At 40.3% G+C, this 24,640-nt stretch overlaps 2 protein-coding genes across 6 annotated transcripts in view; one reads left to right on the top strand and one right to left on the bottom strand.

Annotated features, from left to right (window-relative positions):
• Window positions 1-1,083, top strand: part of spata6l (spermatogenesis associated 6-like) — a 37,281-nt gene extending 36,198 nt beyond the window's left edge. For all 5 annotated transcript variants that reach the window (XM_047386676.1, XM_047386672.1, XM_047386671.1 and 2 more), the window contains one exon: window positions 951-1,083. The gene's annotated coding sequence lies outside the window, so the exon portion shown is untranslated. The remainder of the gene's footprint in view (window positions 1-950) is intronic.
• A 3,690-nt stretch (window positions 1,084-4,773) lies between these two features.
• slc1a1 (solute carrier family 1 member 1) lies at window positions 4,774-23,790 on the bottom strand. Its single transcript, XM_047386579.1, has 12 exons — window positions 23,380-23,790; window positions 16,778-16,918; window positions 14,949-15,041; window positions 14,377-14,491; window positions 13,422-13,464; window positions 13,195-13,290; window positions 12,107-12,291; window positions 11,817-11,924; window positions 7,667-7,789; window positions 7,369-7,563; window positions 7,041-7,175; window positions 4,774-6,229 (listed from the first exon to the last, which is right to left on the bottom strand). Exons 1-12 carry the CDS (start codon window positions 23,477-23,479, stop codon window positions 5,989-5,991), a joined length of 1,575 nt encoding a protein of 524 aa, XP_047242535.1. The 5' UTR covers window positions 23,480-23,790; the 3' UTR covers window positions 4,774-5,988.
• Window positions 23,791-24,640: the final 850 nt, after the last annotated feature.

Here is a 24,640-nt window from a genome sequence, read left to right as displayed (position 1 = left end):
ACATAACACACCACATTTCATCAGTAATAAACACACAGCCATGACATTCAAGATGCTGCAGTCTCCCCTGTTGTTTTTTTCCTGACTGTGACATTTTTTTCCAATCGTAGTGTTCGTAGAACATCCTAAATATTCTGCTCCATGACTGGATTAATTAAATAAAGAAAGCTGATTTAATGTTCTTATAACACGTCACCTAAAGCGTGCCTAGCTTCAGCTTTAAAAAAACTCAAGTCTTGCTTTGCTAATAACATTTCTTAAAGGAACAATTTACTGAAGTGCTTGGTGAACACTTGCATGTTACCTTTCTCTGTTGATATGACTCATTCATGTGTTTGATGTGATTCCATTTGTGTATAAAAAAAAACAACCAAACAAAATAAACAGGAAGAACTTGCCCTGCTTCATTAGCTTGGAATTATGCTTTGAACGTCATAAATTTTAATGGCTAATGTTTCAGCTGCTGTCTGCACAGGTCTTCCCTGTATGAAACGTGTAAGCACAGTGCATTGAACAGGTCACATGACACAGAGAGCAGCAGCAGCCCATATAGTCTCTCCTTCATCATCAATGTCATTGTGAAGTGTAAAAAACACCTTTCTTGGGAAAAAACAGATTAATTAGGGTTAGGAATCAACAACAAAAATTCCACAGCCTATAGTACAGTATTACATGTTTTACACATGACAACATGCCCTAATGTATATGAATCAGATGTGCAATACATTGCCGCATGGCCCCTTCGTTTCTGACGTAAAATTACAGACAGCAGACAAACAACAGGCATGGGGAGTTGAGTATAGTCAGGCACTCACATAGCAGTGGTACCTTGAGTGGTTGCATCAACAGATCATTGTAATTGGATTGGAAATTGCTAGTAAAGGGTTAAAAGATTTGTCTAGATTTGACTTTGACATTAAACTTTTCTCCTTCCTTTTGACCATTTTTAGGAAAGAAGACTACTGCCTCCTTGATGAACTCTTCAACCTCAACCTCTATATTCCATTAGCTATGGTTTGATAAATGGCAACACACAATAATGTGTTTCATTTTGAAATAAAGTCATCTGTACTTAAACTCACAGCTCAGAGGCAGTATTATAGGCTTAGTTTCATAATCTTTCAAGCTGACATTGTGGAGTCCTCAGGTAAATCAACCACAGTCCATTAAAAGCAAATTGGGTATGTGGCAGTGGTGGTCAATGTGAGCTACTGTGGCTTATTACTAAAATAGCTGATAGTTCTAACTGTGAAGCAATAAACTTTAGCTGAGGGACATTAGGATCTGTTGGGGAACTGTTCCTGCCTCTTCCTTCTGTTTACAGGGGTTGGACAATGAAACTGAAACACCTGGTTTTAGACCACAATAATTTATTAGTATGGTGTAGGGCCTCCTTTTGCAGCCAATACAGCATCAATTCGTCTTGGGAATGACATATACAAGTCCTGCACAGTGGTCAGAGGGATTTTAAGCCATTCTTCTTGCAGGATAGTGGCCAGGTCACTACGTGATACTGGTGGAGGAAAACGTTTCCTGACTCGCTCCTCCAAAACACCCCAAAGTGGCTCAATAATATTTAGATCTGGTGACTGTGCAGGCCATGGGAGATGTTCAACTTCACTTTCATGTTCATCAAACCAATCTTTCACCAGTCTTGCTGTGTGAATTGGTGCATTGTCATCCTGATACATGGCACTGCCGTCAGGATACAATGTTTGAACCATTGGATGCACATGGTCCTCAAGAATGGTTCGGTAGTCCTTGGCAGTGACGCGCCCATCTAGCACAAGTATTGGGCCAAGGGAATGCCATGATATGGCAGCCCAAACCATCACTGATCCACCTCCATGCTTCACTCTGGGCATGCAACAGTCTGGGTGGTATGCTTCTTTGGGGCTTCTCCACACCGTAACTCTCCCGGATGTGGAGAAAACAGTAAAGGTGGACTCATCAGAGAACAATACATGTTTCACAATGTCCACAGCCCAAGATTTGCGCTCCTTGCACCATTGAAACCGATGTTTGGCATTGGCATGAGTGACCAAAGGTTTGGCTATAGCAGCCCGGCCGTGTATATTGACCCTGTGCAGCTCCTGACGGACAGTTCTGGTGGAAACAGGAGAGTTGTGGTGCACATTAAATTGTGCCGTGATTTGGACAGTCGTGGTTTTATGTTTTTTGGACACAATCTGGGTTAGCACCCGAACATCCCTTTCAGACAGCTTCCTCTTGCGTCCACAGTTAATCCTGTTAGATGTGGTTCGTCCTTCTTGGTGGTATGCTGACATTACCCTGGATACCGTGGCTCTTGATACATCACAAAGACTTGCTGTTTTGGTCACAGATGCGCCAGCAAGACGTGCACCAACAATTTGTCCTCTTTTGAACTCTGGTATGTCACCCATAATGTTGTGTGCATTTCAATATTTTGAGCAAAACTGTGCTCTTACCCTGCTAATTGAACCTTCACACTCTGCTCTTACTGGTGCAATGTGCAATCAATGAAGACTGGCTACCAGGCTGGTCCAATTTAGCCTTGAAACCTACCACACTAAAATGACAGGTGTTTCAGTTTCATTGTCCAACCCCTGTAGTTGTATCACACAGCTTATGTAAGAAAGATGAAGGTTTGATACATTCTCACACTGGCCAATGGAGATCCTAAAATACAGCGGGAAACCGACCTGAAGATATTGTTGCCTCATCCTCTGTGCAGTTTACAGTTCACTTCAGTGCTCAGCATGTTTCATTAAGGATGTTGCATCTGCATCAGTACTGGTTGTGTGAGCACAGGTTACTGTTTAAAACAAAAATGGACAGCCTACAGTCAGTAAATTGATGATCTACTTCAGTTTTTATTTCTTGGAGAACCTTCCCACAAACATTTACCATGCTACCACTTTCCACATGTGTACAGGTCCTTCTCAAAATATTAGCATATTGTGATAAAGTTCATTATTTTCCATAATGTAATGATGAAAATTTAACATTCATATATTTTAGATTCATTGCAAACTAACTGAAATATTTCAGGTCTTTTATTGTCTTAATATGGATGATTTTGGCATACAGCTCATAAAAACCCAAAATTCCTATCTCACAAAATTAGCATATTTCATCCGACCAATAAAAGAAAAGTGTTTTTAATACAGAAAACGTCAACCTTCAAATAATCATGTACAGTTATGCACTCAATACTTGGTCGGGAATCCTTTTGCAAAAATGACTGCTTCAATGCGGGGTGGCATGGAGGCAATCAGCCTGTGGCACTGCTGAGGTCTTATGGAGGCCCAGGATGCTTCGATAGCGGCCTTTAGCTCATCCAGAGTGTTGGGTCTTGAGTCTCTCAACGTTCTCTTCACAATATCCCACAGATTCTCTATGGGGTTCAGGTCAGGAGAGTTGGCAGGCCAATTGAGCACAGTGATACCATGGTCAGTAAACCATTTACCAGTGGTTTTGGCACTGTGAGCAGGTGCCAGGTCGTGCTGAAAAATGAAATCTTCATCTCCATAAAGCTTTTCAGCAGATGGAAGCATGAAGTGCTCCAAAATCTCCTGATAGCTAGCTGCATTGACCCTGCCCTTGATAAAACACAGTGGACCAACACCAGCAGCTGACACGGCACCCCAGACCATCACTGACTGTGGGTACTTGACACTGGACTTCTGGCATTTTGGCATTTCCTTCTCCCCAGTCTTCCTCCAGACTCTGGCACCTTGATTTCCGAATGACATGCAGAATTTGCTTTCATCTGAAAAAAGTACTTTGGACCACTGAGCAACAGTCCAGTGCTGCTTCTCTGTAGCCCAGGTCAGGCGCTTCTGCCGCTGTTTCTGGTTCAAAAGTGGCTTGACCTGGGGAATGCGGCACCTGTAGCCCATTTCCTGCACACACCTGTGCACGGTGGCTCTGGATGTTTCTACTCCAGACTCAGTCCACTGCTTCCGCAGGTCCCCCAAGGTCTGGAATCGGCCCTTCTCCACAATCTTCCTCAGGGTCCGGTCACCTCTTCTCGTTGTGCAGCGTTTTCTGCCACACTTTTTCCTTCCCACGGACTTCCCACTGAGGTGCCTTGATACAGCAATCTGGGAACAGCCTATTCGTTCAGAAATGTCTTTCTGTGTCTTACCCTCTTGCTTGAGGGTGTCAATAGTGGCCTTCTGGACAGCAGTCAAGTCGGCAGTCTTACCCATGATTGGGGTTTTGAGTGATGAACCAGGCTGGGAGTTTTAAAGGCCTCAGGAATCTTTTGCAGGTGTTTAGAGTTAACTCGTTGATTCAGATGATTAGGTTCATAGCTCGTTTAGAGACCCTTTTAATGATATGCTAATTTTGTGAGATAGGAAGGCATTTTCACAACTCAAAACTTAGATATATTCATATATATTCATATCGAAGTCACTGTAAAAAGAAGTATATCGTTTGTTTTTAACACAACAACCTGAATGTTCCATCTAACCTGTAGTGTACAAAAATCCTGTTACCACATTTGCATGTTGAGAATTGATGAGGATTTGCTTACGTTGTGTTAAATGACCGGGCCAACTACTATCAATACCAGTGCAGACATACAGTGCTGTTGGTGTTGGTAAGACATGGTTTCCATGTTGCAACTCTGTTCCACTAGATTTTTCCCACTTGGAACTCAGAAATAGTAACTGAAAGCTGTGGTTGTCTGGACTGATAAAACCATCATGAGTCATTGGAGGCCACCCCAGGAACCAACAACCTTGAAACGTTGTTTTAGAGCTACAGTTACCATTAGGCTCATTTAACTGGTTTACTTTTTATTCAGTTAAAGACATAAAACTGTCTTTATTGACAGAATTTCTATAAATTACAAAAAACAAATCCATCAAAGCTTACGAAGCGGCTGTCAGAGAAGAAGAGGGAAGCAGCACAAGCTGAAGTCCAACAAAAACAAAAACAAGCTCTGATGTGAGGCAGCAATAAAAACACTAACGCCGAGATGCAGAGGGACAATCGCGAAGCAGCAGATATTACAATACTGACTAGGTTTTGGAAAACGCCTGTGATCCACAGAAATGAAATGTGCTCTCTATCTCTTCACATCTTGGAGCTTATCTTCAGCTGAATTGTTTGCAGACTAGTGAGGAGGAGGTGGATGCAGTCGGAATTAAATGTTAAACCAGCCTGGGTTTAACAAGCGTTTAACACAGTGAAAATATGATTGACAAACCAGGACAAAGCACTTGAAAAGACACAGATGATTCAATAACACAAATCCTTTAAACACTTGCTTGAGAAGTAGAGATATATATAATGCAGCAAAAGATTTTCCCACATAAATACAATTTTCTTTATATTCTTCCTTATTTGGCCATACATAGATAAATATGAGATGACTTTGACAAAAATGGAATTTCACAGTGTTCTTCAATATCATCAGCCTTCATTAACCATAACCCGTCTTAAGAATGTCCTCACTGAAAATCAGTCTGGAGCCATGGATTAGTTATTACAACATATTGCTTCATGCAACTTGGCAAAAATAAATCTTATTATATGTTTGTCACAGTTCAAATATACATATTATTATTATTATTACACAAGCAGTGCATGATGGGATATTTAGAGTTTTCTAGCCTAATCAAGGAGTAAACAATAACGTTTTTTTCAAATTACATGCACACAAACATCAGATCCCTCCATAGGGATATCATCAGGTGCAAACATTGGCAAACTGCTCCTTGCAACAAGGATTTCAGTCTTATCTAAACAAATGAGGCTTTTCAACATCTTGGCACAGCTTTAGATTAATAAGGAAGCACTTGAATCTAGTAGTTGTTATCAATGTCCAAAATGGAAGGTGATCGCGTTCAAATAAGCTTAACGAAGGCTGGTGTTTAGACTTGGATGGGCTGGTTGGATCCTACTCAATCATGTTATGGTGGTGAAGTAAAGTTTTTCCATCTTACAGCTGTAAGTGTGGCACTTTTACTGCTCCTCTGAGCCACCTGGAAGCTAAAACTGGGAGGTTTCTGTAAAGGAAATTGCATCTGTCTTATCGACAGTGAAGCCTCCGTTGACGTAGGATTTTTTCTCACACTCCTCGTTGTCCAGAGTTGCTTCCAGGGCAAACGGGTTAGCAACATCTACGTCTGAAATCAGATCCATCCTCTCCAATTCCCTCTTGGATAGTTTCTGAACAATCCCAGCTCCATAAGCATCGCCCAGAACGTTGATCATTGTACGGAAGCGATCCCTGTAACACACCGGCTACAGTTAATCTCCAGGTTTGCTCATATTTTCAGTTTTAAATATTTGCTTAATGCATGATATGCTTGCTATCATGAAATGTATGATTACATTTTTATTTTAAATTCCTGCTTATTGAAGGCATGCAAGGATATATAATTCTTTCTCCACATCAGTTAGCTTTTATCATTGCAATGAAGGTGATCAAAGATAACGAGCTCTTGATGACAGGCAGTCTTTATACTGTATGTTTTCGGATTTCTCTAAAGCCTTTGATACTGATCACTGTTGGATTTTAACTGAACATTTCACAGATACTGGTTTTTTTTAAAGAGTTTGCAAATGATTTTGTTGGTGGAGCTCAGGCAGCTCGTTCCACAGGGAACTCAATACTGCTTATTATTGTTTTCTTTATATTAAAATAATCCAGTAAAGAGGATTCCATACTAAGCCTTTCGCTTCTATGCTAATGACAGTGTAATTTCCTGTGTGGCACCTAATCCTGCAAAGGTTTTTAAGTACTCTAATTTCTTATCTAAAATTTTGTTTTAGATGAGAAGTTATGGTTTTGTACAACAATTATAAAATAATAATCTGCAAAGAAAAATATAACCTCTTTCCTCACTGTTTGAAGAAATTGTTTGCCAGTAAAAACAGAAAGTATTAGCTTAGTGGAAAACCCATGTTTAGAAAAGTAAAAGTGTGTCTTATCCTCTCAATGACTTGCTATGACTTTAAAAAAGAAACCCAGAATTTTATTCTAAACAAAACAAGGCAGCGTTTTGTTTTGATAATGTATGCTGAAAAACAAAACTTACAGAAGCCAATCCACTGCGACTATCAGAGTGACATCATTTGCAGGTAGTCCGACAGCTGTTAAGACTATCACCATGGTGACAAGCCCAGCATTGGGGACTCCTGCTGCTCCAATACTCGCAACTGTTGCTGTTATACTAAAAGGAAAGAAATAAAACACCTTTTGAGCTTATAGTTTATTGTAATATCTGAAAACATTGTGACATCTTAATCCAATACCCCAAACTGTAGAACTCCTTGGCGCAAAATATTTCTTCAGTTATTTTCCTTCTATGTCATTCTAAAGGTATATTCTACAATCACCTATGTCGCTGGAAACAAATGACCAACCTGATAGTAACTATCTGGCCCACATTCAAAGGATAGTCGTTAAGCTGAGCAATGAAGATGGCAGCCACTGCCTCATACAGCGCTGTGCCGTCCATGTTGATGGTGGCGCCCACTGGGAGAACAAAGCGAGTTATCCTCTTGTCGATGTGGTTGTTCTCCTCAGCACAGCGGAAGGTGACTGGCAGCGTAGCGGAGCTGAAACACATTGTGAGGATATGTAATCGAACTTTACATCACCAATGGACGTGGCACATATGAGTTAACAAAGTGAAAAGCAAAAGGAAAATGGCTCACTGACCTTGAAGAGATCATAAGGGCCGTCACCAGGGCCTGAGCCATTCCGAGAGTGAAAGTGTAGGGATTCTTCCTCACAATAATGAAGAAGATGAGTGGCAGACAGATGGTGGCGTGAATAGCTAAACTGTAGAACAAACCAGATGAAAGTCTTAAGTTTTCCCTAGTTGCATTTGCTTCTGGTCAGCCTGACTTTCTTTGAGTCTTTTCAAAGCAGCTAAAGTAATATTAGTCTAGGCTAGTCTTCAGGTCTTCTTCCCAGTTATTGTATCTGACTATGACAGTATATTGTGCAGTGAGGCCTAAACAATGAAAACATAGCCAAGTTCAGCCAAAGTGTAGAGACGTAAGGTGTGGAGTCATTTTACCTGTGACGTCACCAAGCAGGTAAAATGACTGCGACTGTAAACCTATACATAGGTCTTAACAAGCCTTCTAACTGGGGTCAAACAGGTGGGCAGTGCCAGAAAGCATGAAAAAAAGTCACCAGGTAGATCTCCTGTGCTGTTTGGACATTTTTTTATGATAAAATCCACTTACAACATCCTTTGTCCTGCATAGTGTGTTCTAGGGATGTAAAGATTAAGTGACTTGGCTCAGTGTGCAGAAGCGCATATGCAATGTAATGGAAATTCTTTTATTAAGTGTTCCAAAGTGTGTGACCTTTGGGTTACCTCACTTCTGTGAACATCTGTGTTAGGGAGTAAGCTGTAAAAGCCATTATCAGAAGTTTAATGGTTCAGACTCATCTTTTAGGACAATGTCAGGAAGGGCAGTTGGGTCTGTTCCTAGATAACCTTGTCACCTTTGAACTCAAGAAGGGTTTGGGTCATAAAACACAGACTCTTTGCAGTTGAGATAACACTGTCATGTTCTGGTATAAATACTGTGTGTAAATGTTGATCGGGGCTCTGTTTCACTGACTAACCTCAGTGTCAGGGTCTTCAAACGCTGAATGCCTTTGAATAAAACTTATAAAGACAAAGTCCGGATTTTCTCTTGTTATGAGTCAACTTCTACCCACTTTGATAAGAAAATTCCACAACAGCAACATGTGAATGCATCAGTAAAGTTTATAGTTTTAGGGATTAAATGTAGATGCATCACGTCACAAACACACTTGAGACAGCAACATGCTGTGAATGTGGAGGTCTGCCTGTAACCCAGCTTGACCTGTCTCAGGTTCCGACTGGTTCTGGATGAAGAGCTCCAAATGTTGTAAGCAACTTTTTTTTCCTGTCCTACTTTCATACAACTCTGGTAATTTAAAGATAGTTACATATGCCATCTGCTTGATGAAATACATCCAGCCGTATAGTGTTACTGAGAGCAGCACCTTCAGTGTCTCTTCCATGGCTTTTCAGTTAGTTTTATTTCCTCCTCCATGACTCAGGAGAACCTAGGAACAAAGGTTTCAGCACAGCTCAGCTGCCTCACTGTCAGAACTGTTAACTTTCATAAGTGATACCTGAGCATTTAGTGTTTAATAAATTATAAAGCAAGACATTTTAAAGGAAACTTTTATAACCTAAATCTGTTTTATTTTTTCTGAAATAGAAAATGCATATTTCTGTTCACTACTGAGTTACTGATTGCTTTTTAATCACAGCCTGACAGGTTTTAGAATTGAAGCCTTAGAGTTTTTGTTCATTGAAAGTCAGGTTTTATAAGACCTGTTTATGAAAGGTCGTTGTTTAATTTGGGAAATAACTAGGCATATTCAACTGAATAGAATCATTTCTTTGCTTTGTCTTGTTGCATTGGACCAAATCACATCAAATCATTCCGTGTTTACCCTAAAATAGGTTAATTCAGTTGAAAGTTGTTGTTGTTAATTGATAATTCAGATGAAATCTGTGCCACCAGCCAAATCATTTAGAGACTGGAAGCGAGGTTATTAAATCTACCTTAATGTAAAACCTTAATGTAAAGACAAAAATAACAAAAACTAGTTCACATTTTATTTGTTAAAACAAATAAGAGAGAAAACTGACAAACGTATGAAATTCTAATGAATATAAGAAAGGTTCTCCAGCTGCATGCCTGGGTTCTCTCCAGGTACTCCGGATTCCTCCCATGGTCCAACAACATGACCGGCTCTCTGAATTGGCCTTGGGTATGAGTGAACGTGTGTGTGGTTGTCTATCCTGTGTGTCTCTGTGTTGTCCTGTGATGGACCAGCACCTTGTCCAGGGTGGACCCAGCCTCTCGCCCAATGGCCTCTGGAAAAAGAGCACCAGCCCCCCTATGAGGACAAACGAGTAAAGTCGATGGATTTGATCTTATTCAGCTGAACTAAACTAAAACCTTCGGGTTTATAACAGTTTCTAGACTTAAAGATGTCAGTGACCATGTTCTTGAATTTCTTTAGCTTGGGGCATGATGTGCTTCGTTTAGCTTACTCGATGTTGTCAGACCGATTCTATCTAAGCTATTTCTTAATTCTAAAGGTCTGTCAGTAATCAGGCCTGGGGAAACACAACCGAAACCGAATGTGGTTAATTAGTTAATTCATGATTCAACCTTGGAGGCAATTGCTTTCTCCCAGAGGGCCAGGTTGTTTTGGATATATTTTTTGTGTAAACAAATGAAATTATTATTTGAAAACAGCTTTTCGTGGAAAGGAGGACAATGGGCTCTGAGGCCTGGAGTTTGAGACTCTTGGTTTAGGTGAATAAAAGTGTCTTTTATGTTAATGTAGCAGTGCAGGTGAACAATGACTGCCAGAGAAACTTCGAAGTTGATGATTTGATGTTTCAGGTGTCAGTTTAGATGTTGTGGTGAGGAGTCCCTTTCCCATCTCCAGAAGCAATATTTTGGCTCCCAGGAGAGATCCTGATGCAAGGAGGCAATTCAGCCTTTTGAGTCAGGTGTGTTGAACCAGGGACGCATCTAAATGTTGTAGGGCACTAGCGATCGAGGACGGGAGTTACCGCCATCTAGAAGGGGCAGTTTTTGCTCATAGTTTTAAAAAAAGATATAAAGTCCGCTGGTTTAATGATGAATTAATTGAATGTGTTTTTTAATGATGCTTAGCTGCCTAAATACATTTTCCAGAATGTGTGAACATTGCATTAGACTGCATTAGAAGTTGTCCCAAAAAGCACTTGGAACCTTGGACTCACTCTCTGGCCTAACAAGAGAATATTTACAGTGAAGTCTTTAACGATGTCATTTTGTCATATCCACGGTGGTTTGTGTGCAGGTTGTGTGCAGGCTGCATGCAGGCTGTGTTTGTGTGTTCTTTCAGTTGCTGCTGCACAGGTGTTGCTCATCTGAGAGCAATCAGCTGGGCTACTTATATGTGAAAACCCAGAAGGAGGCGTCAGCTCATTTTCTCACTTGGCGTGGTAACAGCTAGACCTCTGCTTCTCTGCAGTCTTGCTTCCAAGCAGTTTCTCTGATCTCGACTTTCTCCCCCTGCCTTGCAGTTCACCGTTCGCTGAAGGAAGTCATGGAATCTTTCTAGTCTCTGTTTTCACTCGTGTCATGTTCAGAGGAGTTTGAGAACTCCAGCCTCGACACCTCAGCCCTGAGCTTCCTCTCTGCTTCCAACTCCAAGCCCAGCTTCTCAGGATCCACCTGAGAACCACCCGTCAACCTGCCTGTCCACCCTCTAACTTTAAAACTCTCCAACCATGGTGGAGTTTCCCGCAAGAGAAGAAACAAAGCACTTCATCCTCCGAAAACTGTTCACAGCCTGTCAGCCTCAAGCCACCGTGGAGAAGGACTTATTTTCCCCCGGTCTTGCCAAGAATCTAACCCCTGTAAGTCAGCATCTAAAAGAACACATTCACAGTTTCTCCGTTTCCACCCAGAGTGTTTACCAGCTTCTGTCCTCCTTCAGAGAGACCCCGCGTTTGTCCACCAGTTCCAGCCTTGGTTTCAGTCCGACCTTTATCCGTGTTTCTAAAAAAACTGTTAAGATGCTGTCTTTGTCCTCGTGGTTGTGTCTCTCAGAGTATGACAAATTTAGATTTAGAAGCTTTCATTACTGCATCTGCAGGTTGAGCAGTTTTAAATGTCCTTGGCCCTTATCAGTGCCCACAAAGAGCTCCGCTTTTACTCGATCACTGAAGGGAGAGTTGGCCCAAATGTCAGCCATAAATCCCAGTGTCTGGAACAGGCGGATACAGAATAATGAGGCAGCTTACCCACTCAGCACAGTCACCATATAAAGACCCAGCTTCTTGAAGATCTCCCAGTCTTTCACCTCAATGATCTTCGCAGCAATAAGGAACAGGATACCAAACGGCATATAGCTGAAATATACAAAGAGAAGTGGAGAGCATCTGCATTGAGGTGAATATTGTTTTTTTCATACAAAACAGCATACATACACATATGTTTTCATCCCAAATATCAAGTGAGTGCTTATTGTTTAAAGGGTCTCTCTATAAAAAAATTTAAAAAAAGTAAGAGTAAATGAATCATTAACACATACCACATAATTATGTGCACCAGTTTCATTGTGGCGTCATTCATGGCATCGAAGAATTCAAGGAGTATTCTGCCCTTTTCTCCCATCTTTCCAATAACAAGGCCGAAAGCCACACAGAACACGATGAGGCCCAATACGTTGATTCCATCTGAATACTCTCCAACTATTTTATACTCCTTAGTGATGTTCTGGAAAGACAACAAAAACACTCAGCTGACCAACAGCAGGCCTGGAAGCTGTTTTCACTAAACCATTATTAGCTTAGGTTTACATCAGGTGCTGACTGAGAACACCTGAAGCCAATGTTCTCTGCTCCTAGCAGATAATAAAGCTGATGCACAACATTTGGTCCGATTGTTAGTTTTGATTTGTGTCAGAAAACACATGTAATACCACTGATTTAGTAATGATCACATGACACACATGATGTATCATGGTTTGATACTAAGTCTGTTAAATCTGCTAACAGAACAACTGAAAGTCATGTACTCCACAAGCCTGACCTCAGTGGAAGAGTTGCAAGAATAAAGTCATTGTTGAAAGAGTAGACGAGACACAGCAAACATGCGGAAGATGGATGGAGCTAAATGTACGACATTTCTGAAAGGAAACCTGGTAAAGGCTGTAAAATAAACTTGAGATGAGAGCGAAGGTAAAACCATGTATCCTTTTACTTCCACTTCATAGTTATGCACTACTTTGTGCTGCTTTGCCACATAAAATGCTGAATAAACACATTAAAGTTTGTGGTTGTACCATCACACAATGGGGAAACTCTGGGGGTTGTAAACATTTTTGCAAGGCTTTGTAAAGTCTAATCAGCCAATGTCGCCATCCCACCTAACAAGTCACATTGTATTAAAAAAAAAGTGGGCTACTCTGAGATTTGAATTCAGACAGAGTCGGGTTTGGACACAGCACATAACTCTGTGATGAATCAGAACATTCTAGTGCCTGTCATGTATTTAGATCAGAACCTGTCTACCACATGTGGAAGAATGCAGTTAAGAACAGTCAAGAGTCACACAAACTAAATCATGAGTGGATCAGATTCCTTCAGACACATTAGTAAACTCAGAGGGCCTGCTTACCTCTATGACTGTTGTGATGGTCGTGGCGAGAGGTGGAATCGTAGTGGTGTTGGTCGAGACTTTCTCTGGTTCCAACTCTTTTCGCTTTGTTTTGTACTACAGTGAAATCAGGAACATTAAATAGTGTCAGTCCATTTACAGGTCTGTCTGCTCACTATAGCCTGGTGTAGATTTAAAAGGTTCAATAACATCTGTGGAAATGTGAACAATGAATGTGAGTGTCTGACCTGCTGAAAACAAGCCTGCACCAGATTTTCTGGAAACATGTTTCTGTTGATAGAAAAAGTCCCAGAATCAGAGACAGATCAACAAGTTGGTTACTGCAACATTCCTAAAACACGTAAAAATCTTTGTGGGAACCATATCCATCTTCATAAAGAGCTTTCCATTGATAAGTAGTTCTTTTAGTGAAACATGGTAAATATGTTTAAGATGTCCTTTGTTGGGTGGTTTGTCAAAGGGTTTGAGTTTCCAGAAATTCATAAAAAATTGTATAAATTTCTAAATGAGCTTTAAGATTGATTATATGTGACCTAACATGCTATAGTACTGTCCAAAAGTAAATGTTCTGGGAAGTGCATTCAATTTAAATATTCTAAGTATGGTCACAATGTAGCAGGATGAGTCTACATGTCAGGACACGCAACAGAAGAAAAGCTAAGCACTGGGATGTTATCCTACGGTTCTTGCTCCAGAAGACTATAGCTCGTACTAGACTTAAAGTATTGTTCTTCAATCTGATGAAATAAGAATGTCAATATTTTGGCTTTCTAAATGACAAACATCAACAGTAAGATCCACTTCTAATTATCATTCATCCATCAGAAGCATTTTACTTTCACTCATCACCATTCCCTTTTCCCCTCCTCAGTGGTTCACCCTCCCAAACTCCTAAAAAGTCCTAGATTAAAAAAAAACTGCATTCAGGGTTTAGTTTATGAGTGTTTCTTCCTAAGGAAGCCCAGCCAATTCCATCAAGTGATTAACTTTGCAGCAGTCCCTCATACTGAGCATGCGTATAACGACAGTGGAAAGGAAAACTCCCCATTAACCGGAAGAAACCTCCAGCAGAACCAGAAATGGGTCTTTGTGAGCGACGATCTGCCACGAATGACTGGGGGTTTCAGAAGATTCACAAACTTCCACAAACACATTTATAGCTATACATGTCAGGAGATTCACCTAAGAAGATCCAGCAGTGTATCAGCTGTAGTAACATTGGGAGTGGTCCCTGTTCTGTCAATGTGATCAGCTTCTTGGGACACACCTGGTTTGATCGTCATCACCAAAATAATTCCTGCAAAGAGTGAGACCATTATTTGTCATAGAATACAGACTAACCTCTAAGACAACAGTACAAAACTCGGTTGGTGGTATCAAGGTATACGGATGCATTAAAAAGTTATATTGAACAGACCTTTGTCTGGGTGTATCGAGTACAAAGTAAACTCCCCCTACACTTGTTGCTGCGCATGTGGCTACGTGTTTCTCAAAATTACAGAAAAGCCCAGTTTGGCTGTTTGAAAATATTTCCGGTTCCAAAATGCATGAACAGTCAAGGTATCACTGTTTGAAAACTACAGCCGACAAGCGGAAATCTGGTTGGGAAGCTATTTTAAATCAATTCTTGGGAGAATTCAAGTCTTTAATTTTTGTGTTAGTATTCTGGTATAGTCATCTAATGAGAATCTTAAACTGGCCTATGCCTACTAGGGGTTTAAAAAACCTATTAGAGAAGGAAGATTGCAACTCACCAAGAATAACTGCAATGATGGTTGTTGAGAAGTAATAGACAACAGCCCGAAGACCTATCTTTCCTGACACCTCAGAGTCCAGGGCTGCAACACCTGTTAAGAACAAGCCCACCATCAGACACGAAGATATGAGTAGAAAGTCACAAGAGTTTTGTCAAGAATTTACCTGCCTCTTAGTACAGAGAAAGATATCTGGAGAAAACCGATGCCTTACAAACTTCACCACGCTTTGACTTACATGGTTTGAACATTAGAAACGCACCTGATGTGCATCACACTCTTAAAAAGCCTCTATTGATCCAAAACATTTACACATGTGCATTCTTCTTTCAACGCTTTTCACCCACAGAGAGAAATTATGACATTGGAGATCGAGAGCTGTTAGTTTAACATATCTGACAAATGAACTGCCTGACACATTTGTTCCTTTATGCCTTTAATATCAGTATTTTAACATCTGTCTCTTTTATGCAGTGTTTTTATGCTTTGTCTTTCCACTGATGTCTGGATTGCCCTGTGTGTGAATGGTGCTGACTGATGATCCAACATTCCTGACACTAGTTTGCTTTAACTTACCCTCCTTTGACTTGCACAAACCCACATAAAGTAACCGATACAACACAAAGAGAAGAAAATGTGGAGATTCGCCGTTTAGATTTTTGGGGACAATTTCTGATCTCAGGTTTTTGTAAGAAACACTTTGATGTGCAGATACAGATTTTTAGCTGATTCCAAATCCTCATTAAGAAGCTACAATGAACATGGTGTGGTGATTGCACAGGAGTTAAGCTCGTGACCCATGTACGGATCTCGACGCTGGTTTGAGCCCCCGCCCGTTGATGTTTGCTGCATGCCTTCCACCTTTCTCCACGCCATTTCCTGTCATCTCACTTTCGAAAATACTTAAGAAAAATAAAGGCCACTAATGCCTAAAAAAAAAACTATAATCAATGGTGTTCAAAGTTTTTTCCAACCGTCCGGCTATAAGTAATTCATTAACTGTTTATATAAGAATCAGATGCAACGTCACACTGTGTGCATAAGAGAACATTCACTAAAACACGGTTTTAGTGTTTTAAAACAAAAGCATAATTATTACATGTTGGACATTATTAACACCCTTTAGCTTCCTACATTAAAATATTTAGGCAAATATTTGTTTGGCACATTTTAGCAAAAAGACAATTCAAAGTGCTTCACATGATAAAAACACAAGAAAATAAAATGCATAACTAGTACATAGCTGTGGAATAATAAAGGAAAACAAAGAAATGTTGGACTACAAATTGAAACTAATAATGTCTCGGTTAATAGTTTAAATAAAACAGTCCAAAGCAAGAAATGGGGTTTTAACCTTCATTTAAAGGAACTCAGGGATTCAGCATTTTTGCAGTTTTCTGGAAGTTTGTTCCAGATCAGCAGAGAAGAACTGAATGCTGCTCAATGTTCTCTGACCTGTGCATCTTTATCTACCTGATGTCTGATGTTTACTGTTTCTGATGATGGAAACAGTCATTTAATTTGCAACCATAATAGCATTTTTACATCAACTTCATTATTTTTCCTGCATGGATATTAAACCAGACCAAACTTTGATAACTCCAGTGTTTAAGCACAAATCCAAGCCTGTCTGCTATACGCAGATGGACATGTTGACATTCATGATGTCTCACCTCTATGATGCATTATGCTTACAGTAAATGTTGACTAATGTTCTTGTGAAAACAGACTTTTTTAGGTGCGGTCACCTTTTATATTATTTGTAACAGTACAGAAATCTGCTAAACGGCGATGTTCACTGTTCATAATGCAGCCACCTGCCACCTTACCTGTGATCATGCTTGAAATGATGAGTGGAAGGATCACCAGCTTGAGCATTCGCATCAGGATCTCTCCTGGGAAGCCAAAATACTGCTTGTCGAGTTGGGAGAGGGACGCATACTCCCTCACCACAACGCCCAAACTGATACCTGAAACATAAAATGAACAACTTCTAAGTTTTTCTGGCAGTTGCTGTTAACCTGGAATAGGCTGCTACATTAACATAAAAACCACATTTATTCACCTAAACCAAGAGTCTCAAACTCCAGGCCTCAGAGCCCGTCGTCCCCCTGTTCAGGCTGAATTACTTCTTGAGCATGCAATCAGGTTCTACAGGAGCCTGCTAATGGCCCAATGATTTGATTTTGGTATGTTGAAGCAGAAACATCTAAAAGCTGAAGGACACTGGCCCCTGGGGTCTGACGTTTGAGACCCTTGACCTAAACCAAGCCCACCCACGGGGTGTAGAAACCCAGTTCATCTGCCCCTTTGTTACAAAGCAATACACACTCCAGATGTAACCTTTTATGCAGGAAATGAAAAAATGTTTAAGGATTATAACTCACACAATCTGAAATACATTAACTGTAAATGAAAATGAATGAATCCAACAGAAAATGAAGGGATTACACACATTTGTGCATCTAAGCATATGTCCATAATTTCTATGGTACATGGACTGTATTTATATTTTGCGTTGCTAGTCTAACTGACCACTAAGGGTGCTTTTACATAAAGGGTCACATTCACCTTTCAGCACACACATTATTACACCAATACACATATTGGATGACAGCTTGGGGTTCAGTGTCTCAGGCAACAAAGATGCTGGAATCAAGCTCACAACTCTCTGGCAGACAGCCGCTCTTGTCTGTTGATGCGTTTCCAAACCAAAGAAGTGAGAGATTCTGATTCAGTAATTCCTTTATGGCACAATAAACAACCCAAAGCAAGTTTATGAAATCAGATAGATGATTTTTAAACAGAAAACTGGAACGAGAAAAAGTGTTTTATTTAGTTATTTATGTCTCCGTGGTTGCTTTGCATCCCTTTTTGGCCGTTCAGTTTCTGATTGTGATCATTTTCCAGCTCTGTTGTTGCATAGCTACAGGTTTTGCTTTATTTCTTTTTGTACCTGGGGTCCTTTCAAGTCTACCATGCTGAGCTACCATATGCATATGTCTGCCCAAACACATTGATTTTAAACAAATCAAATAAAACATGCTGCACCATATACAGCTCTTAATCCTGCTAAACTGCACATGTTGCTTGAATCTTTCAGATTTCATTTTTTTTTTTTATATAACTGTGTTGCTGTAATAATAGCCTTGGAACCAACTGCCATATTAATATGCAGCCTGGTGTAACTTTCATCCATTCAAAAGTGATTTACAGTTTAGTGTAACACAAAGTACCATTAAAGAGGTTACAAACAATTAAGCAAAGACACGGAATGACCAGGAAGATTATCTGTGGATGGCAGAATATTACAAAGATATACTTATCTTGCAAATGTTTTGATGCACCACCTGCCTGCAGGCTGTAGTGTGACTGTTCGGAGTTTGACTGCTTTGCATTCGATTACTGTGCAAGTATGGCTGCTATAATGATTTACCATAACATCTTTACAACATAACAGTTTCCTCAACCCCAGCCCAGTGAGGATGATCTTAAACATCAACTCTGAGTGGGTGGATTTTGACACAGCTTTGACCTGAAAGCGATGTTTGTGTTTATGTTAGCAGTTTCATAGGAAGACATTTGTGATTTCGGTACAGACACATTACATATCCAGCTGAGGATCATAACGCTGCTGAAGCAGTCTTTACAAGGTGTGCCTTTAATGAGTTGGACATGAAACACTGTGTGGGAGAGGGTTGTTGTGCATGAAACAATCAAGGTGAAACATTAGCAGTGAATGATGAAGCTTATTTCTGCAGCATATAACCTGCAGGTGATTAAAACTCATACAAAATGATCTCACTGGAATACTCCCAATTCACAATAGCTCGCATACAGTATACTGCCCTCAGAATAATCATGACTCTTAACTCCTGTAAGGAGTATGATTCAGATTGTTTTAGGTTGGGGCTCTTCTGAAAGATTGTGAGCACTCAATATCTTATCTGCTCTAATGTGTTGATGGTTTAAAGGTTTATAAAATATTATTTTTGAGACTGGAGATGTTTTAACAAGGTAGAAGACTCTAATAATTAGCCATTAGTTTAAGCATCCGGAAAAATCTTTACAAAAGATCTTTACAGCGTTTATTACTGAAGGTTAGATATTAACTGCTCAGAACATCTCAACAGAACTCCATTTACAAAAATCTGACACAATCCTTACGATGCAGTCAAGGTTCACACTGTGATGACAGAAAGCAAACAGGACTAGAGTTAGACCAACAACGTTAACACACTGATCATTACCTGAACGTACATTTCATGGAAGCAAGTAAACTATTACACCATCCAAAATAATTCCCCTACAATGGAAATTCAAGCCAATTTTTCTCACCACAAAAACCTCCATCTCATCTGATGAGTTTTTATTGCATATTATAAAACTTGTCTAACAGAGCGTAACCAGTGAAAAAACAAAATGTTATTCCAACCCTCGAAAAAATGCTGCTGATACCACTTCAGGTCCAACTAGTTTGCTAATTCAGCACACTGTCAGTTTAAAATGAGACATTGATTAACCAAATGGAGCTTTAAAATCGATGTTAAAATTTAGCTGATGCTGATCTAAATTAGTCGAAATGATGGTTTAAAATCAGAATTTAATTAGTCAGTTTGGTCCAAACAGAAACTTATAAGATTGGACTGATTTTAACCAGGCAGATTTTTCTAAATGCTAAACAAGGTTTTAGGTCATGTTTAAACATTGAGCTGGCCTTTTTTAGCTTGTTCCAGATTTGAACCCAAACTAACATGTTGTGACTAAGGGAAGATGGCATATTTGATGGTTAAACATCGCCCAGCTTTCACTGTCTGTGTGCGGGCTAGTTGAAGGCACCATAGATGCTTCTTGTTTTTGTTAAATCAGTCCAAACAAAACCTAGATTTCAATGGTGACTTGAATTATCCTGACATTTAGTGGGATTATTTTAGCGATGCATACATCATGAAAAATAAGTTAATACAAGTATGAAACATAAAAAACCTGCCCCTCAGCGGGCTTGTGACACACTGTGGAAATAGACAGTTGTAGTAGTTTGGTTATTTGCCAGCAAAGTCATGGCATGTTGAAAAGTATTTAACTTCTTCTCAATATCCAGTGGGAACGTCTTTATTGGCATCACAGCAATCAAAGCCTTGTTCTAAATGCTGAGCAGCTTTTTGTATGTTTCCACTGGTTCTTAATGATTTACCTTTAGTGCCTCCTTTCCATCACCCTAATCTTTACCTCCCTCCACAGATTATTTGTCAGATTCAAGTCGGGACTCTGCCTGGGTTGGCCCAAAACCTTAATTTTATTTCACATTAGAAGAAACGAGTTGGTTAAATGAAAAGATCACTTTCAACCTTAATCGGTTACCCAAAGTTCTTAGGTCAAAACAGTGTGAACACACACAGAGACGGTTCACAGATTTGGTGAGAACTTGTTCCTGTTACATTGTCCAATGATTATATGAGACAGAACTCTACAATCAAGAATTGAATTTCTCTGACTTCCACATGGTCTACATTGAAGATAGAAAGGAAGAACATACACAACCACTAATATTAAGACCAGGGCTGAAACTAATGATTATTTTCCTAATGAAATATTCTGTTGACTATTTTTTCAATTAATCGAAAAATAATCGTGCTTACTAAGAGATTTTTTTAAAACAGAATTTGTTCCAGGTGAAGTTAAAACTATGCTACAAGAGGAGTTCTGGATAAAGCATATTTAGAGACAAAGGTTTTTCATCTTAAATGATAAATGTAAATATTTTTAGTACATTTTAGGCTTAATTACTGCTCTGAGTGGGTTGTTCTTTCAGCAAATGGCATGTTTTAAGTCTGCATTTTTATTACTAAATTAGTTCATGATCCTATCGATAATCAATAAATTACAATTAATCTGGTTAATTGTTTCAGACCTAATTAAGACATCCCTCAGCAAGTGGAGCAGCTGTGGCTCAGGTGGTGGGAGTTTATCCTGTAACCAGTTTGAACCCCTGCTCCGTCTATCTCAGTCATTGTGTCCTTGGGCAAGACACTTCACCCGCCTTGCCTGCTGATGGTTGTCAGAGGGCCCGGTGGCACCTTTGTATGTCAGCCTCACTTCGGTCAGTTTGCCCCATGGCAGCTGTGGCTACAATGTGGCTCACCACTGTCAGTGTGTGAATGTGTGCATGAATGGGTGAATGACTTCATCCATTCATGCACCCTAATGTAAAGCGCTTTGGGGTCTCTGGGGACTTGATAAAGTATACAAGTTCAGGCCATTTACCAAGTTTTGCCTTGACCACACACGTTCTGCAGCCAGCAGGTTTTGTCTTAATCCTGGCTGGATATTTGACCACTCTACATTACTGTTTGGCTGAAGAGTTTTAAGAGCACAGTCTAGATATTTTCAGTATAGTTGAGGTCAGAGCTTTAGATAACCCATTCCACACCCAATTGTGTCCACGTTTCAACCATCTATTGTTGGGGTAGATGTCGTGATTGGGGTGAGTGATCTGGGGTACACCTTGAAGGGGTCGCCAATCCAATGGATGGTTCCTGAAAATCAACATTAAAATTTATTTTACATTAGGATTCAAGTAAATCCATGATATTCAAAGTTTTGCAAAATAAAGGTAAAAGTTGTCTAATCATTCCACACTGGGAAAAGGTTCAAATCAGTCCAGTTAAGGTAGAAAATGGCTTTCTCGCCCATTTTTTTAACTTTCTATCTGGATCAATCCCCTGTTCTGGTGGGCCAGATTTGAACTGTTCATGAACTGCAGTCAGGGGCTGCACAAAATTATTCAGGTTTTTTATCCATACTCTGGACTTCCCAGATCTGTATATAGGGCCGGTATTATACAGCCCGTAAAGCACCATGTTGCACCATGGAGGTTTTATATTCCAGATGTTTGCATTATATTTTCTTTCTTCCACACATAGTGTTTAGCATGTAGGCTTAAAAGTTCTGACCAGTTCTGACCAGACCACCTGGTTCTACATGTTTACTGTGTGCCTCTTCCATAGAGTTCGGATCTGTGGAGTGCATGACTAGCGGTGGTTCTGTCAACCAAGTCAACCAGAACTCACTTCAGTGGAAGTTACATCTACACTTAAAATGTGCTGGGTGACTAATTGTTCTTCTGTCAGGTTCTCCCACCTGCGCTGTGGATCACTGCAGCTCCTCCAGAGTAATCCATGGGCCACTTGACTACTTCTCTGGTTAATGATTTCCTTGCTTGGCCTGTCAGTTTAGGTGGATGTCCATGTGTTGGTAGGTCTTCAGAGAGTCCATTCTCTTTCTATGTTCAGATGATGGATTGAACAGAGCTCCGTGAGATGCTAAAAGCTATCATACTGCTTTAGAACCTAACCCTGCTTTAAACTTTTCCAGAACTTTCTCCTTGACCTGTCTGCTGTGTCATGATTCTGTTTGTTCTTGAATGTTAATCTGCCCATTCCACAGGTGTGGACCTAACTTTACTTGTTAGGTGACTTCTGAAGGCAACTGGTTGCAATTCATTTCTTTAATTAAAGAGTATCAGAGTAAAGGGGGATTTACATAATTGTATGTCACACCTTTCAGACTATTATTTGTGGAAAAACAAAATTCAACACCATCTATTCACATCCCAAAATGGTTCTACTTGTGTTGAACCATCACATAAAATCCAAATTAAAATCCATTGAAGTTTGTGGCTGCGATGGATTGGCGACCTGTCCAGGGTGGACCCCGACTCTCGCCCGTAGACTGCTGAAGATCGGCACCAGCCCTCCGTGACCCAACATGGAATAAGTGGTATAGAAGATGAATGAATGAATGAGTGAAGTTTATGGTTGTAGAGTGACAAAATGTGCAAAGAGGTGTGGTGGTGTATGGATGAGAGAAGCTTTTTCACTAACAAACATGGCTCTGTCTGTCTGATAAAACGAACTGTGAATGGTTGAGCTTTGTAATTTTACAACTGAAGAAAAAAGCCAAACTGTTGCCTTGAGCTTGTGATCTTTATGCAGACCATGTCTGACTGAAGCTCCACATCCTGTGCAAATGTAGAAAAGCCATATCTGGCTAAAGCAAACAGGCACTCAGGAATTTATAGTTGAACAGGTGACACATCATGCATAAAATGAATAAGGCTGAAAGATTCAGACAGAAACATCCACACTAGAAGAACTGTTAAGGGACCTCTCACGTAGACCACCATCAGCTGTCACCTCAGTCTGGTCACGTCTGACTGAGGCACATCCAGACACAGGCAGAGGCTGTCTCCTTCCACACCAAACCTGTGGGTTTAATTACTGCCATGGCATGCAGGTATAAAAGCTCTGGAGCTGCGTTCTATCAGCCCCGACCGTGGAATACAGCAGGGAAGAACACATATCACAGTAATGAAGGTTAGTGGAAATAATGCGTCAGTGTGTGAAACACTGTCATGCAGAACCGTACATACCGATCAGCACCGACAGAACCGTGGCGATAAGCAGCCAGTTCCTCTTCAGCAAGCCTTTCACATTCACTCCGCGTCGCCCCTTCTTGCCCATCATCTCCATAATTATCTGTTTTCGTCCAAAATGAAGGAAGATAAAAATCTGAAGAACGAACAATGAATGACTCCTGTGGAGACGCAGAAGACTCCTGCAGACTGGCGATCAGCAGCAGAGGCGGCGGTGGAGGAGAAGGAGGAGGAGGATGGTGGAGGAGCAGTGTTGCTACAGCAGAGGAGGCAGCGGAATGCCCCTCCCCCCAACAAGGTGCCTCTGCGATTCCACCTTGATCAGGTGATAGCACCACGGTACTATCGTCAAGTCACATCTACACCGTAGAAATGTGCTGGGTGCAAAACAAACCTAATCCAGATCTGTCTCAAATATGGACCGGTCCAGACCTAGGTAGACACGGCTCAACACCACTGGGTTTTGGGTTTGACTCAGCATTCTGGGTTAGGTTTTGTGCCAGCAAAATGGGTTAATTGGATTAAAGACCAAGAAGAATAACTCATAACCGGGATTCCTTAGTATGTATTTGGGTTCAGATCGACACCTATCCATCCATTTTTAATTCCTGTTTAATCTTTGAGGAGTCGCGAGGGGCAGGGGTTTGGGTGAGAGGCATGGTAAACTGTATTTTATAAAAACTGAATTAACAAAACAGCTGCTCTCATTCAGTAACAGACTGCTGCATCCTAAATGCACAAAAGAGCGTTATCACAGATCCTTCCTCCCATCAGCTGTTAGACTTTAAAACCATCAGTGTTCCCGAAAAAACTCATTGAGTTTACATCCCTGCTGTTATTTGCAGTTTTTTTCATTTCTTGTAAAGAGACTGTTGTTGCTTTGTATGCACCAATTAACATGGTATATATATATATATATATATATATATATTACCTTTGTGTTTATCTGCATGCTTAGGGTTAGGGTTAACGCCATTTGCTTTTTGCTTTGCTGGGATATTTCTGTTATATTCTACTTTCATTCAAATATTTTAATACTTTTATAGAGCTTAAAAAAAGACTAAAAACCATCTATTTAGACTTTGTTTTGAACTGTGATCATTTTTAACCCAACAACGATGTTCCTCCAAGAAAATTCCTGATCCTGTATAAGCAGGCCAGGAACAAACTGACAAAGGAGATCAGGGAGACTAAGAGAAGCTATAGCGAGAAGCTAAAAAACAGCTTCTCAGCTAATGACTCAGCAGCAGTTTGGGGA

The sequence above is a fragment of the Girardinichthys multiradiatus genome, chromosome 14 (genome assembly GCF_021462225.1).
Source record: "Girardinichthys multiradiatus isolate DD_20200921_A chromosome 14, DD_fGirMul_XY1, whole genome shotgun sequence".
NCBI classification, from domain to species: domain Eukaryota; kingdom Metazoa; phylum Chordata; class Actinopteri; order Cyprinodontiformes; family Goodeidae; genus Girardinichthys; species Girardinichthys multiradiatus.
The sequence above is the reverse complement of the archived record's forward strand: the minus strand, read 5'-3'. Positions and strand labels throughout refer to the sequence as shown.

Excerpts from the sequence above, each read along its gene's own strand:
- slc1a1 (XM_047386579.1), bottom strand. The coding sequence starts at position 23,479 with ATGGAGATGATGGGCAAGAAGGGGCGACGCGGAGTGAATGTGAAAGGC. Across the intron at positions 13,465-14,376 it reads ACACTGCTGGATCTTCTTAG|AAACATGTTTCCAGAAAATC; the intron begins GTGAATCTCCTG and ends TTCTATCAACAG. Across the intron at positions 6,230-7,040 it reads GTCGCAGTGGATTGGCTTCT|GGATCGCTTCCGTACAATGA; the intron begins GTAAGTTTTGTT and ends GGTGTGTTACAG.